General features: G+C 37.9%; 2 protein-coding genes across 2 annotated transcripts; one reads left to right on the plus strand and one right to left on the minus strand.

Moving 5' to 3' along the window:
* The first annotated feature begins 11,670 nt into the window (after positions 1–11,670).
* On the plus strand, positions 11,671–12,915 carry LOC112084631. Its single transcript, XM_024153888.1, has 7 exons — positions 11,671–11,688; positions 11,763–11,841; positions 11,918–11,965; positions 12,163–12,217; positions 12,297–12,353; positions 12,437–12,493; positions 12,610–12,915. Exons 2-7 carry the CDS (start codon positions 11,801–11,803, stop codon positions 12,898–12,900), a joined length of 549 nt encoding a protein of 182 aa, XP_024009656.1. The 5' UTR covers positions 11,671–11,688; positions 11,763–11,800; the 3' UTR covers positions 12,901–12,915.
* A 1,620-nt stretch (positions 12,916–14,535) lies between these two features.
* Positions 14,536–17,243, minus strand: LOC112084359. The gene is made up of 5 exons (XM_024153480.1): positions 17,042–17,243; positions 16,456–16,634; positions 15,254–15,424; positions 14,683–15,132; positions 14,536–14,592 (listed from the first exon to the last, which is right to left on the minus strand). The coding sequence occupies exons 1-5, from the start codon at positions 17,241–17,243 to the stop codon at positions 14,536–14,538; spliced, it is 1,059 nt and encodes a 352-aa protein (XP_024009248.1).
* Between the last annotated feature and the right edge of the window lie 247 nt (positions 17,244–17,490).

Genomic DNA, 17,490 nt, shown 5'->3' on the forward strand with positions numbered 1-17,490 from the left:
TTATCTTTTCTTTTTATTTTTGATAACTTGTTAACTTCTTTATTGTTTGTTGCGTTCTTTTGTGTGCTATAATTTTTTAGTTTTTTTTTGTTACTTTCGTTGTTTGAAACTTTCTTAACTTTTTGTAATCATTTTGGTCTTATAACTTACTCTTTTTTTCACTTTTATTGAGATTAATCTTCGTTAGGTTTTAAATGAATGATTAAATCATCCAAAAAATGAGAAGACACACTTCAAATCTCAAATTAGTTAATATTTATATATTTATGATGTCTCTAAACTAAATTTGAACATTATTTATTTTAGACTTTTGATATAAACGTTTTTTTAAAATAAGTAAACTCAAATCAAATAGTTTTTATATGCATTAATAGCTAGAGAAATGTTAATTTTTATCTGCTTTCAAATGATGAGATGTACAGTTCCCTTTAATTACTATTATTATTATTATTATTATTATTATTATTATTATTATTATTATTATTATATATATATATATAAGCTAATTTATTGTTTGTGCATGTTTAATATTTTGACAATTGTATATTAAATATCATTTACATACTAGTGAACTTTTCTACGCCTTGCACAGACTAATTTAATTTTTCATTTGATTGTTTGAAAATTTAATAGTAGTTTGGATTCATTTGATTTTTAATCTTTAATATTGAATATATTTGTTTGTTAGATTTCTTTATATTTTAATATTTGAAGACATGATCGTCAAAACATTGTAGAAGAGAGTAGATAAAAACATATTAGCATTAAAATAATTTAGTTTAAATAGTTTTGAGATCTTTTGATCACTATTCTATATATTTTAAACGTATAGTTTTTTTTAAAGTAATGTACGAACTTATTCGATTTTGATCACTGTTCTATGTATTTTAGACATAGTTTCTTGAATTACTGTACAAATTTATTCGAAGAAGAAGGAGGAGGTTAACCAATTTAGAAGGGTGTGAGAGAATTAGAGACAAGTTGTACATATTTATACTAAAATATTTGAAATCGAAATAAAACCCTCTAGACATCACAAACACCGTCATTCCATTAGAAATTTCATTTATTGATTTTTACTTTTTCATTACATTTGACTACAGTTTTATCAAATTTGAAAAACGGTTTGATTGACAATGGAATAAAATATTAAACCACAATAATTTAAAGATGTTTTGAGTTAGTTTAACACATCATCAGATAAGAACTAATAAAATAATGACACATATTTAAAAAATAGGGTTAAAGGTGACAAAATTCATTGTAGAGCTGACACGTAAGCAAAACGTTCTGAAACTCGATGTAGAGCTGATGTAGTGATTTGTGTAGTCTTATACTAAAATATTAGCTAAAATTGTTTGTGTAGTGATTTGCTTAGGTGTCGGCTCCAGAATGAATTTCGGCTGCAAAAAGACTCTTTATCTGATGGTGTGTTAAAATAACTTAAAACAAACCACTGTAAATTAGTATACTTTAATGCAATGTTTTCAGACCCGGATCAGACCGGGTGGTCCAATTGGTTAAAACGTGACCCGAAAATTAACCGCTCAAACCTATAAAAATTTGCTCAAACCGGGTGAACCGACAAAAATCTGACCTTGTAGTAATAATGATATCTTTTTTTTATTGAATGGTTTTTCCACTTTTTCACCATTACACATTGGCAAATTTTATATAAAATTTGGTGATAAATATTTAATAGGTTAAAAAGAAAATAAATTGAATTAAAATAATATAGAATGAATATATAATTATAGATGTAAAAAAAAATAATTAATATGATTATTAAGTATAATGTCTATTTTATTTAAAATTTTATTAAAAAAAATAAAAATATACAGAAAAAGATATGTGATAATTAATTCGATTTGGTGACATAAATTTTTAGAATACCTCTTTTTTTTTAAACACACAATAGAAAAATATAACTAAAATGATGAACTTTATAAATAAAAGAATAACAAATATATATACTAACTTGATCCACGGTTGACTCGGATATCCAGTAACCCGACAACCCGAAAAAACTTCTGAGTCATAATCAGGGTTAGATTTAAAAAACATTGGTTTAATGCTTCAATACATTATCAATCAAACTGTTTTCAAATTTAATAAAACTAATTATTAATAAATGACTTAAAACAAACCGCTCTTGACATATAAATAACACAATCCGTTTTTTTCTTGCGATTTTCTGTCTCAGCGAACAATGTACATAGCTATCGTTTGTCAATAAGTATCACCGCTACCAATAATAATCTCCAACATCCAAAATCAGTCACATACAAAGATGATATATGCCACCAACTCCACATAAGCTAGAACTTCACAAACACCAAACACCTACTGGCTCGCTTACTTAACCAAAATTCTTTTCGATAGATTATTATACTTATTGATACCCATCTTCTGATTTGTTATATGCAGCATCTAGAAAGGAAGCAAACTTTGCCATTAATGCCATTGTTAGTCCTCCATGTTCATAACTCTCTTTTACGTCACCAATGCTGAATTCTAATATAAATTCTGAAAATTCGTTGTCCTGCACTATTGACAGCATGTCCTCTTAACACCTTAAGCTAAATATAAATTCACTAACCTCTCTTCCTAATAATCTGATTAAAATTCATTAAACTCACTAATTCGTACGTAGTATCCAATGTCATCTTCTTCTTTTCTGGTCTAGTTTTTTTGATGAGGTCGAGCTCTCTAGGGTGTCGTTAAGGTTTCATATTTTTTATTTGTACATCTTCTTTGTCGTTTTTTTTTTAACTTTTTTAATAAAAACGTTTTTGATTTTTTTTTTCTTCTAAATTTCGGTTTTATCTAATTTTAAAAACGGTTTGATTAACTACGTAATTAAATATTAAACCATAATAATTTAGACCAGTTTGTTTTAAGTTTTTTTTTACATGTCATCAGATAAGAACCAATAAAAAATGACATGTAATTAGAAAATAAGGCTAAACGGTTTTTTTGCGGCCGAAACTTATTCTGGAACTGACACGTAAGTGAAAAGTGGTGAAACTCGTTGTGAGCGCGACACGTAAGCAAATCACTACACAAATATGTATATAGATTGATCAATAATAATGCATGTACACCGCTTAAGGTAAACCACTTCTTTTTCAAGATTTAATTATTTCTAAAAAATATATACACTTTTTACTTGAAACATAAGAATTAATTAGTCAAGAGCCAAACAATCTGTGAATTTTATGTAAAAAAGTGTTTCTATAGAGATGAAACTAAACCAACAAGATGCATTTTTAATGAAAAAGATTTGAATGTTTTTTACATATTGATCAATAATGCAGTAGGAACATCAAAAGGAAAGACTCAGGAATTACCTTGTCAAGAAGGCAAAATCGCATACCAGATTCCTGGTCCTTGTTCTAGCACGACTGACCCTTTTTGCGTAGAAGATTGCAAGCGCACTGGTATTTATAGCACCGGCCGATGTGATGTTCATATTAATAAAGGACAATTTTGTGTATGTCTCGGTTGTAAAAGGGTATAGATCCGGAAAATTCTACATGCAACAATATCATCATTAATACATCCATCAATTGTATTATTCACATCACAGAAATATCAAATATAGAGAAGAAAAATATTCGATTTAATATCTAAGGGCCAAGGCTTATCAATGAAAACCATAGTCAAATTCACTTATTCTTATATATGTTCTCATTATATATCGCAATATATATGCTTCAATAATAATTTGCTTTCCGAAAGTTTTGTATACTGGTTTTATAATCTCAATTTGGTATCACTAAAATTAATTTTGCTGTAAAAGTATAAAAATTTAAAGAAATTAGGTTGAAAGACAAGAGTCAGAGTCCAAATTTGCACAATTTATAATCAGTTTATTATCTGAGAAATTACCCAGCACCTCATCCTCTATTACAAACAGTATTATCCATTCTCAATCAATGGCACTCGATATTTTTTCCTTCTGACATTCTCACTTTATTGAGTTAGATACCTACTTTTATCTTTCTTCCCATTTCAAATTTCAAACCACCAACTTTACTTTCTTCCTCTTTTTAATTCTCTCTTCTCTCCCACCATCGTTAAAATTTTCCTACCGCCGAGAAAACCTTCATCGCCTCTTCAAAATTTCTGGACGCCGTGTCTTAATCCCTCACTGCCAAGACGATTTAAGAAGCCGCCGCGACGAAACCCATCACACTCTCTGTTTATAGTTTTTCCACCCCAAGCTCACTTTCTGGACATGTCTTCTCTACAGCTTCTATTCATTATTCTTTGCAATATGTTTCTGATTCGCGGCTTGCGTCTACATAGCTTTTATTCAGGTCGCTTAGATCTAAATGTACTTTTGTTTATCAGCTTTACATTTTCACATATATTTTGCTGCATAGTAGTGTCAAATCATCCATTTCAAGTTGGTTTCATACCCGTCCACTTTATGTTGCAGAAAATTTATTCAATTTTGGCATAAGTCAGACCCAGGAATTATGTTAAAATTTTGACTACTAATAGTTGTCTACTTTGTATCAAATGTTTAACAGAATGGACAATCTCCCATTAAAGCAAGACGTAGTTACTTCTGAACCTCTCAACGTCTTGGCTAATAGTGTGCCCTTCAGATTCGGGATGTACTGCTCAACGTCTTTGTAAGGGTAGGAACAGTATCTGCGGCGGATGCTGTTTCTTTTGGCTTTAAACCAGTTATTGAAAGAACCAGCAGTCATCAAGGTGTTAAACCTGTCTTCATTCGTTAAAAACCCCCTTTTAATGAATCGTTTCCCCAAATTCTTTGAGTCAGCGATCAGTTCTGGTAATCCATTCTCATTGTACCTTCACGGTCTGAACAGTGTGATTGTTGATGTTGAGATCGATGATAGCATTAGATATTTTAACCAGGCGTCTAAGGTGGGAGTTCATGCGGCAACATTAATGTTTGCTATTTGTGCTACCGCCTACGGTCAGTATGAAAGAGGTCTTCAGCTGTTAGACCGTATAGGTGATTGGAAAAACCGCATGAGTTACATGATCCAGATTGGAGAGGACGTCTTGGATACAATGACCTTAATGGTGGTTGATGGTCGCGTATATTTGCCCCAGGTTTTGTCTGATTGGCCCAGGTTTCAAACACCCTCTGAAGTGCTGTCCATATTGCTACCTGTATATGCACTACCAGATGGCGAGGAATATCATCAACCCTTAGTAGGTGTCTGTTTTATATGAGTTGTAGGTGACTACAAAATGTGTACTCGCTTTGAACCTTTTATATTATTGTATTTCTAGTTTTTCGTATTTTTGTAGTGAACTACTTTCACTTATGAACATATATGTTTCCAATTATAGTCGTCTACTTCTTAGAGGATTATGTTTTTATATTAGCCAATTGTAATCGCTAATTGTTTACCCGAATATATTGTATTAATAGTCTTTTAACAATCGTTGCCTATTCCGACGGGAAACTATAATATTTTGGTTACCGTATAGTAAAGTCACAAATACCCATATTTTACTGTTCACGGTAGCCTCCTTTCGTAACACTAACATAACATTTTCTCATTTGAGCGTGACAACTGCTTTTTGCTTTGGAAACCACTAAAAACTCGATTTTAAATTAAAAACTAATTCCAACCATCATTTCAAGTCTGCAAAGACATTTCATTTCCTTTTTTTTTTTTGCAGATGAAGAGACAACCGTTTCGTGCTCTTTCTTTTTGTTTTCTCTTCACTTCCGTTTTCGTTTAGTCCTACTTTCTATCTCCCACATTTACGGCAACCTTAGTAGTACCTTGTTTGAACTTCATAGATCCTGCGCCGCAAAACATCTCCGTTTTGCGTACTACTTTCCAGGGTAAGTTCTAAATTATCTTCTAGTTCGAATTCTTCTACTCATCATAGTATTCTTCCACACATCTTCGTTTTTTCTCGTTTTTCACTACAATTTTCATTCCATCAATTTTCGGGAGGGATGCATTTTTTTCTCTGCCTTTGCATGGTCGTTATTCTCAAAGTAGACCACTTTTCATAGTCAACTATTACAGAAATCATCAGATCTATTTTACAGTAAAAGGGTACATATGCCCAACCATCAATAAGGTCGTCCCTCATATAATAGCCGACTATCAATAGTGGACCACATGTAATAGCTGACTACCAACAAGAGTCCACATGTAATAGCTGTCTACTAATATTTGCATAATTTTTAGTATTTCTTGGTCCTCTTTCTTGAATATTTTGTCATTTGTCAAATATGTAGTTTGCCATTATTAGACACATAAAATAATTAGAAGTAGTTGTCAATTGTTTTCAATAGTTAACAATCCGTAGATGCATACATTTGACATTTTTCAACTAAGTCGTTTGCTATTGGTAGTCACATACAACACTTACAATGGTCGTATACTGTTTTCTGAATTGTTTTGCAGTGATAACTTGATGAGTCCATTTCTGGAGAGGTTCTTCAAGTTCGGCTATGAACCTCAAAGCAAGAAGGTAAACATGTTCTTTCAGCTGAACTACCTCAATGCCATTACCTTCGCACTAGAAGATGACCACATAGACAAGCTTATGGACTCCCAATTCGGAAAACTATTTCAAGCTGGCAACAAGATCACATTTTCCATACGGTTTCTGCACTTTCTACTGTCTAGGCAACTCGTTACCACTAAGAAGATAGAGATATGGTGTCTTTTCTCTGGTCAGCCAATTCGATACTCGATGAGGGAGTTCACTATTGCTACTGGTCTGGATTGCTCGACTCTACTTTCGACCTTTGAAGGTGACGAAGATGGAATCAGGAAATACACTAAGCAGTTATTTGGGGCTGATAAAAACACAACTACAGTTTGGATATCCAACACCCTTTTGGGCAGGCCGTACAAGGACAAAGATACCAGATTCAGGCTTGCTTGTCTACTTCTAGTCGACAGTATAGTGTGTCCCACCTCTAAGAATACAAAAATAAATGGTGATCACATCTTGATGGTTAGAGATGTTGATGAATTTCTCTCCTATCCTTGGGGTCGAAAATCATTTGACATGACTATGGAAAGCATCAAAAGTAGATCTGCTACTTTGTCCAATCTCTGTCAGACGACCTGTGCATTTCAGGGTTTCTTACACGCTCTGCAAATGGTGGTTTTATCTTGCGTCCCTAACTTGTTGTCTAAAGATGTTAAGGGAAAGAAACCCAGCTTAGCGGATGATTAAGAGGACGACGATGACATTCCAATACTACGCCCCGGTGCCCAGAAGCCAATTCAAATTCAAATGAATCATGTTAGGATGCTTGACAAAGATGACAAGGTAGACAACTATTTATAGTTGATTTTTTTTTTGCATATTCATAAATATACATACCATAATATAGTGTTAACTAATATTGTACTAATAGTAGTTGACTACCTATCTTAGGTTTCTGTAAAACACATCCTCGAAGATGAGGACTTAGTCTTCGACGATGTTGATATGTGAATATCGACAAGGGATAAAACAGTAATTTAGATCGGCAAACTCGGATTTTATTAGATCGATCAAAGAATACAACTGATTTCGGTTGAATAACGAGCTAAGACTTATGAAACTAAGAAGCTAAAGTATTGAGTTCTCAGTCTCTAAGTCTCTCTGTATTTTCTTGTGGTTTCTGGTGTCGATTCCTCTTCCTTTATATATGTCTTCTCAGTCGGTCTTCGTGGGTCTTCTATGCGATATGGAACCGAGAAGACTTTCCTTTTCTCTCGGTCATTTTCCTTTTCCCACGACAATTTCCTTTCTTCTTGTCAGTTTCCTTTTTCTATTCGGAAACTTTCCATTTTCCTCTGAACTCAGAGAACTTCTCGGTTCCTTTGAGAAGTTTCTGACCAACTTTGGCTCGTTGGGCTATGTTCGGCCCAAGAACTCACTCGGCCCAATGTTCCTGGTACATTTCCTTCGTAAACCGGGCTTACTTCGTGCCGATCTTGGTTTATACCGGAGAAAACCGGGGGTGCGGTTTTCACCTCCAACAGTTAGCCCCCCCCTCAGTTGGATGAAAGGGTACGGCTTTTAGTCGAACTCATTCGAGCCAAATCTAAAAGTTAGTTACAAACCGAGCTCGGTAACTTTGATCGATTCATTTTCCCGGATGTTTCGCAACTTGTCTTTAATGAGGCGTGTGAATTCCAGGATTTTGCGAAAATCGAGGAACCACGATTTCCACTGTTTATTTATAAAGGAATATCGAACCTCGCATTCATTATTCTCGCCACAGAATATATAAGGTACGCTGCTCTCCCTTCTCTCTAGATTTTGCTTCTCTCTCTAGATTTTTATCCGTAGCTCCCTTTAGTTCTCTCTGCTTCTTCCGCCGTAATCTTTGAATTTTCCGACCGATCTTCAAGTTTTCCGATCAATCTTCAGAATTCTCCGATCCATCTTCAAACTTTCCGATCGATCTTCAATCTTTCCGATCGATCTTCAACCTGTTCTTCATTTCCCTCAGATCTTCTTTCGACTCCATCTTTCCGAACTCAAAATTTCTTCTAGCTCTTCGATCAACTCTTCTGCTGATCAAATCCTGCCAGAGGATCGTCGTGAATCTTTGGAGCCGAGCTCCTCCTCTTCATCAAGCTCCTCTCGGGCGGCGAGTAACCCACCGGCTTTAGTTCGCAAGAACTCTAGATCGGCCGGTGCTAATAGCCGACCTCAACCGAGAATGGAGGCGCCTGAGCATCTGACAACAGAGACTCGTGAAACTGGAGCTCGAGTTGGACTGAACGTTGATGGCGTCAACCATGAAATCGAGGAAGTTGCAGAATCTGAAGAAGAGAATCTTGAAGTGAACGACTCCGAAGAAGAAGTTGTCGAGGACAACCTTGAAGCGGTGAATCACGCCTCGACACCAATTCCAAAATGAAAAGTCGTCTGTCCTCACGACGTACTGGCTTCTTCCCTTTCTCCGAGGGCAGTTCAGGCCGTACTCGAGGCTCACGGGCTCGCAGAAAGAGTCGTCTTTATTATACCCGAAGCTGGAGATCGGCCATGGAACGTTCCCGAAGGCTTCCTTTGCGTTTACTTGACTTATTTCACGCAATGTGGGTTTTCTCTCCCGATTCCCTCTCGTCTTCTCGGAGCGGTTGAACGACGGAGATCGTCGAGCGAGACTTGTCCTTTTCGATACTGCGCGAGTAGGTATTCCTGTAGATGTCTGCAGTCTTCGGTGCTATGTCCTTTACGGTTATGGAATTCGCAGAACAATGACTCGTCTTGATCTTCTTCGCTGTGGATCCACTTATTATTCCACTGCTTGGCCGGTTGCTGGATGGCGTTAATGTAGAACTTCTTGCGATTCTCGTACCCTCAGCCATAGCCAGATTGTGGTTCGTTAGTGGCGGCGTTTGGTCGTTCGAGCTGCTTTGCCGAATAGCTCTGCTCATAAGCTGCCTCCTCTTCTTCTTCAGCGATATAAGTGTTAGCTCGGTGTAGTGCGTCCTCTAAGGTCTGCGGGGGGGATGAAGTCACGAAGGCTCTCGTTTGCTCCTTGAGCTATCTGCCATAATTCAGAGTTCTTGGTGTTCTGTCCGATGAACATTGAGAAGTGCTTGACAAAGGCCGTTGTCAGCTCCTTGTAGTTATTTATTGAGTTCGCCTCGAGTCGTGAGAACCAGCCGAGAGCTATTCCTCCTAGACTTTCGACGAATAGCGGCACTGGACCGCGTCCTTCTCCTCGGCAGACCTGAACTGGTATCGATTCATGCAGATTCAGAACGAGGTCAGAAAATGCCGGGGATCGGTATTGCCTTCGTAGATCTTGTTCTTGAGTTTCTCCATGTGTTTGACAGGCGTTCCCGCTATGCGCGGTGTAAAGGGCTTCTTTCGCGTTTCCTGAATGACGCGCTCGATCTCCGGGGCGGTGCTCGTTGCTTAGTGAATTTTCGAAGTGATCTGACGGAGTTGTGCCTTCATTGCTTCGAACTCGGCATCGCGACTCAGATCCGGTGGTGTTGGAGCATTTGCCGATCCAACAGCGGTGGATCGCGTAGTTCCGGCTGGGTCGCCGTCTGTATTGAGGTCATCAAAGATGTTCCGAACTCGAAGGGGAGTTCGTGCTTGGCTGAGCTCGGCGGTCTGTGCAGCCATCTGACTGAAGCGCTCTTCGCTCCTTTTGTGGATAGCTTCGAACTGAGCGTTGAACACTTGGAGTAATAATCCAGTTCCAAAGCCTCCTACGGCTGCGGGAGTTTGGCCGGCCTCTGTTCCAGCGGTCTCCCCGGGGGTTCTTCCTGTTTGCTCTGTGGGGGTTCGGATGTCGCCGTTCCCTTGGCCGACAGGGTTTCCTTCTTCATGGATGTTGACTTGGTCTGTCATAGCTGAATCGATCTCTCCGGAATCCGATCTAAAACTGAGTATTCTGTTAAGTCCCCCTTCCTGGCGCGCCAATTGTTGATATGTGAATATCGACAAGGGACAAAACAGTAATTTAGATTGGCAAACTCGGATTTTATTAGATCAATCAAAGAATACAACTGAGTTCGGTTGAATAACGAGCTAAGACTTATAAAACTAAGAAGCTAAAGTATTGAGTTCTCAGTCTCTAAGTCTCTCTGTATTTTCTTGTGGTTTCTGGTGTCAATTCCTCTTCCTTTATATATGTCTTCTCAGTCGGTCTTCGTGAGTCTTCTATGCGATATGGGACCGAGAAGACTTTCCTTTTCTCTCGGTCATTTTCCTTTTCCCACGAAAATTTTCTTTCTTCTTGTCAGTTTCCTTTTTCTATTCGGAAACTTTCCATTTTCCTCCGAACTTAGAGAACGTCTCGGTTCATTTGAAAAGCTTCTGACTGACTTTGGCTCGTTGCGCTATGTTTGGCCCAAGAACTCACTCGGCCCAATGTTCCCGGTACATTTCCTTCGTAAACCGGGTTTACTTCGTGCCAATCTCGGTTTGTACCGAAGAAAACCGGGGGTGCGGTTTTCACCTCCAACAGACGAGGAGGATATTTTCCACCCAGATGAAGAGTACGACTCCAAGGTGGAAATTTTGATAAGTGCCATTGAACATGGCACTGTATTCACCCACAAGTCCTTCGTTGGCGGACAGAAGGCATCCGACCATAGTAAGGTTCCAAAGCCTCTAGGGTTAATATCATGAAAAGCGTCTTTTGATGGGGATGACCACGTAGACTCCTCTGCTTCTGCAACCTTAGAGAAGGTGGTTGCTGGGAATGAGAGCATTTTGAATGCGGTCAACTTGATAAAATCTGATGTTCAACTGATTCGTCGTGGTGTCAAATCAGCATTCAAGGAGCTTGCCCTTTTTTGCTCCGAGTTTACGAAATTCAAAGAGCGGAGTGCTCCTACTGAAACTTCTCCCGTTACCACCTCTAACAAAGATGACGATGAATCAGAAAATTCCGAGGAAAGAGATAACCAAAGGGATCAGGTAGGAGATAACCAAGGGGCTCAGGAAGAAGATAACCTAGGGGATCAGCAGAACGCAGACATTTCCATGAAAGAGGCTGGGGATGGTCTGGACGGTTCTCAAGTTGCAGATGATGGAACATAAGTTACTTTCACTGATGAAGCGACCCACGCGACCAATAGGATAGATGAACTGCTTCAATATTTAAATGCCTCTGAAGTGGTCATAGATGAGAATACAGATCTCCCAGTTCCGTCAATTCCTGTCACATATCCAATTTCGGGGGATTCTAATTTACAGGTACGAATTTATTCCACAGTATTCACCTATTTTTCTCCCATGAATATTCTGACTACATTATAGTCGTCTATAAGTTGACGCTGTGTTCTTCAATTACCAATTCAAGCCACCGATGGACATGCAGATTCGAATTCGGTGTCCGCAAAAGATCAGGTTCGTATTCGTATATTTGTAGTCAAATAATCTGATCATCGTACATTTATGTTCCTGTCGTATTACTTTACAGCAGATGGAGGATACTGCAGACGTCCCAGATCCCGAGCCCACAAATGTTAAGGTTCGTATTCGTCTACTAGTAGTCATTTATTATACAGTAATTTTATTTCATATGTTATTTGTTAGTGTTCAGGCAACCGAAGATATTTGAAACCTCCCAGATCCGAATTTTGAGTCCGCTAAAGATCAAGTTCGTATTAACTCATTACCACTATTTTATAATCGTCTATTTTCACTAATGTTTGTGTTACTGTCTAGGCCACCTTTGATAATGCAGACAATCCAGTCGCTAATTCAGATCGATAAAATTCAGGTTCTATATTTAGCCTCAACCGGTTTTGTTGACTACTACTAATCGTTTTTTTAATTTAATATTATTTGTGAGTCTTCAGGTCACCGATGAGAAGGCTGTGCTCCGTGATCCACAAACTGAACTACATAAAGAACAGGTTTGTAGCCATCTATTTAATAAGTTTCTATCTGATAGTGATATGTATTCAACTATCTGCTTCCATTTCTTTTGATCATTCAGCTTACCGATGAGAATGCTGGCATCCCGGAGCCGAATTTTGAAGTACCTAAAGAGCAGGTACGTAATTATGTATTTCTGTAAGATCTGTGATTCAGTGCTCTTACCTAACTTACATATAAATCCATATAAATCAAGTTTTTTTTTAAAAAAAGTTTGAAAACGTCTATTATTAGGTAATATTGAACCCAATAATAGACGACCCTCAAGCCTTTTCACTTGGTCTAACTCAAGAAGAGAAGAACCGTGAGGAAGCTCGGCTAAGAGAAGAAGAGCAGAAGAGCAGAATGGATGTTGGAGATTCTTCCAAAGTTCCTCCTCCGATATGCAAAAGCTTGCGCCCAAGAGCTCCTGCATCTACATCTTCAGACTTTGTGTACCCTCAGAAACAGCAGAAAAAGACCGACAAATCTGTAAAATTGTCTGCTTTTTTTTTCCTAGACCCACCTCTGAACAAGTTTCCTTGAAGCCAGAATTAAAGATATGAGGTTAGTGTTTAGTAATGAAGTTCTTTTTCGCCAAAAAGAGCTGATTTCTGACTTTGTTTTACATATTTTATTTGATTCACATAGTCTTTTCCACCCCTGGTAAGGCGTTAGTCTGTCTCCCAACATCTTTAATAAAATAATTTCTCGTATGAAGCCAGTAAGCGCCTTGGTAAGTTATGTAATTTCGGTAATTTCTTAGACAACTATATTTTTCTTATTATAGACGCCTACTAGTAGTTTTCTATTTTTCAATAGGGCATGAATGCCTTAATTTCCTGTATCCGTGATCAGCTGTGGGTGACCAGAGACACTCATCCAATGAATTACGATTTCGTTGAATTCAGATTAATCAACGAAATTGTGTAGCTTCACGACCAATTTCTAACAAACTCGAAGAAGTCCAAGATTACCCTCCCCAATGGTACCATTGCCTATGTCAAAAACAGACACCCTCGATACACTGTAGTCGGTCGTGTCTACTGTTCCTTCCAATTTGACAATAGGCATTGGATTGGTATTTGCATCGATTTGGAGGCACATGAGATAGCTGTTTTTGAATTGAAACCAAACGATTAAGGAGATGAAGCTTAAGACTCTCTTAGTACCACTTGCGAAATCTCTTCCACACTTTATCAGGAAAGTTGCTTACAATTCAGAGATGAAGAACGACACCCTAGACGCTTTCAACATTTCAATTGCTAAGACTGTTTTCCAAACAGCAACTATGGGTAATCTACTACTTGTAGTCATTTATCATATATATGTAATTGTTTCCTTTTTTTAACTGCACATTGTATTTGTCCCAGGTCATAGTGGAGTTCTTATACTCATGCTACTTCAGCTCCACTCATCGACACTGTCATTGAAGACGATCTGGTCCATGATGCAGCTCTTACTTACGCTTTTGACCTACTATGTAAGTCGACCCACCTACTTCAGTGGCTCCGCCAACTAATCCCTGAATTTGCCTTCCTCAAAATTTGGCGCATGTTGTATTAAATCTGTTTTGTTAAATCCTTCCTTTTTTCTTCTCCAAACGGATGTCGCTTTCCAGTCAAACTATTGTTAGGGTTAACTTTTTTCAGTAGCCTATCCAGCTTTAGAGACACGTTTTCTCATATCTATTAATGGTTTCTCACCTATTTTAATGACTTCTCACTTACAACATGAATAAGTGACTATCATGTATTCACTTATTATCTGATTTAATATTGTTTAACCCATAAACCGGCCATAACTTTTTGGTAAGTATTAGTTGACCAATATGTAGTTACTTATTCTCAGATTTTGTTTGTATTAGTTACGAAAATAAGTATTTTAGTGTGTCTGTTCTGACCCCTATTTGGTTTTTAGTTGACTAGTATGTAGTTATTTATTTTGAGTAATTTAGTGATCGCTCCACTACGAAAGTAACAAGTCATCTAATACAACAATTCGATCAAATAGTCATTTAATACCTCCCCCACCAGGGTATTGTTATTAATTTGGCTGTACGAGCTGGCAGCCAATGCGTGGCAACATGGTATAAGTAGCATTTGAAACTCTCTGCAGCTGCATATTTTAGTCTGCAGATTCACTTCAAATCTAAACTCCTTTTAGTCGTAAACTTCAAACTCATTCTGGTTTACGACGATCACCTACAATTTGAGGTAGTCTATTGTTAATACGGGTCTACATGGGCAACATAAACCAGAAGAATAGACGTATAAGTATCTGACTATAGACTATAATCAATAGATGATTACTATCCACGAGTTTTACCTTCAGCTTGGTGCCTTCATAAAAGATGTCGTCCATGATGTCTCGCACTTTACTTGTCAGGAGATGTATCTCAGAGGCGTACGAAGACCTTCTCCGTACAAACCATCCCATTAGGCTCATCCGTATCGCTTCAAGTATGGATATTAGGGGAAATTCCGTACATTCTTTTAGTACTTTGTTCAGCGACTCAGAAAAATTGGTTGTCATGACGTTGTAGCATTGACCAACACAGTAGGCCCTCGTCCAATGTGGTAATCTTATATTAGTTAAGTACTCCGCACATGCAGAGCTAACTCGTCGCAGCTCGGCAAATAGTTGGTTGAACTCATACACCATATAAGCCTTTGCTGCACGGACCATTAGTGAAGGCAAGCAACTCTCTTTAAACTTTGTTGTCACGTTCCTCGCTAGATGCACCAAACACGCACCATGCCCAACAGACGGGTACACCTTAAGAATATATGAAATATCCATTGTAGTTACCTACTAGTAGTTATCATTTTCGGATATAAATAAATATTTATATGTAGTCAACTATTCCATATTCATAACACTGATTTCAAGTAGTTACCTTTTTCAGTCCCGAGTAGATCGATGAGTGTCTAACGGAGATGAACATCACTCCTTTCTCATCCCTTATGATCGTCTGAGACACCTGAAGAACCATTTGTAGGATGCATCCTTCTCGCTGTCCACGACGGCATAAGCGATTGGGATGATTTGGAAGTTTCCATCTTGCCCACTCGCACAAATAAGGCATCCACCATAACAGCCAACAAGATGTGTACCATCAATCAACACGACAGACCTTAAGTACGGTAGTACAGAAATGGAGGCAGAAAATAAGATAAACATATACTTGACCCTATTAGAACCATTTTTATTAATCTGGAACTCTGTTTTGCAAACAATGCCCGGGTATGAGGTACGCAGGTTTTCAAAATACGATGGGAGTAAAGAATAACTTCCGGACACAGATCCAAAAGCTTTCTCGACAGCAACTTCACGGCATCGCCACGCCTTCCAGTAGGAGATGTTAACCTGGAACTCATGTAGCATGATTTGTTGGATCTTTATAGGACCCGTGCCTTTTTTTCCTGCGATAAATCTACATTCCCACTTAGCCAACTATTAGTGTTTGTCTACATGAAAACATTAACCACAAGAATGTACTCTTAAATATCTGAGTAAAGACTATAATCAATAGATGAATACCTTGGTTGTATCAATTCCCCTATGACTTCTGTTGTTACTTGTTTGTGGAATTGTCTACGGTCTTCAAGTGGGCAGGTGTGTTTCAGCCGTGCCTTTTTTTATCTGAAAGTTTCCGGTTTGGTCCATCAGCGAAGCGTACAAGCGCCACCGGCAGGAGCTCACATAGACGAATTCCATGAACTGTGGTGTCGAGCGAGGAGTCCTAAAGTGGAATTTCCTGTTGATTGCATATATAGCCATCTTGATTTTGCATTTGACCTTGTTTCTGAATATCCGGCCAACAAAAATTTCATCCCCCTCTATCGGACGTCTTTCAGGGCACTATATATTCCTGTAAATATAGAAAGATATGTTGTAGTGAACTACATAAACAGTAATTATAAATGGCTACATATATTCAACTACTTACCATCATCATCAATTTCGTCCACTATCGGAGGAGCATCTTTTACAAACATTACCGGCATTTCTTCTGGGTCAGAGAAGAAACATTTTTCTCTCTGTTTTGGGACTTTCCAATCGGCCTCGCATCCTGAAGGGGGGGGGGTGTTCGAGTACGGCTTTTCCATGCCGTTTCTTTCTGACCACCGCACTGTTTGCCTCTGCAGAATCATCAACGGAAAAGTTAAGCATTTTTTTGCCGTTACCCGCAAGGAATTCTTCATCACTGCCTCCATCCAAATCGACCTCTTCACAAGCAAGACAAATTGCTGCCAATTCGTCCATTTTTTCAGATCCTTATACAAGCAAAAGAGAAATCCACTCACGTCATTATTACCAGATATTGTATTCATTTACCTTAACAATGCACACGCAAGAGATAAAATATCCAAATACATTTAGTTGCTCACTCATTAAGAAAAATGTGAATAACATGTGTCAAATACCCAACTATATGTAGGCGACTACCACTTAAAAGGTTAATCAGATCTACATAGTCTACAAAAAAAATAAGTAAAACCAGATCTGGATAGTTAACATAGTCAACGACTAAATAAGTAAAAACCAGATCTGGATAGTAAAATAGTCTACTACTAAATAAGTAAAAACCAGATCTGGATAGTCTACTACTTTGGTAAGCAAAACCTACTTATATGACTACTTATTTTGTAATAGTGAAAGTTACACCGATGACCAAACTTACCATCATCTTCCATGTTTTCAGAGTCATCTTTTCCGGTGTTTACAAATTCCACCAAAGCTGTTTGTGGCACAAAATGGGTATCCTCTTTATGCACCGTGAAACATAGGTTCAGTTGTTCGATTTCATAGCGCATTTGGACGAACAAAGAAACATCGTCATCACCACAAACATCTACCGACGGTGCATCTTTGCCATCATCCATGAGCATATACGAGGGCAACTGGAATGTCAGAGCTACCCCTGCATCTTCACTTAACTGGTACTTCTCTCTCACGATTTTCAAAACCTCCTTATATGTCATCCTAGAAGTTAAGAAAGCACCTTGGCTGTGATCTGTTTTGTCTGTCATGAAAGCCCAAACACCCGGAGTATCTTCAAACCATCTACCCTTGACAAGCAGAAAGATTTGTTTTCCAACCATCTGTATGAGAAATTACAAAGTTAGACAC

Source organism: Eutrema salsugineum, unplaced genomic scaffold (genome assembly GCF_000478725.1).
Source record: "Eutrema salsugineum unplaced genomic scaffold, Eutsalg1_0 scaffold_4, whole genome shotgun sequence".
NCBI lineage: Eukaryota > Viridiplantae > Streptophyta > Magnoliopsida > Brassicales > Brassicaceae > Eutrema > Eutrema salsugineum.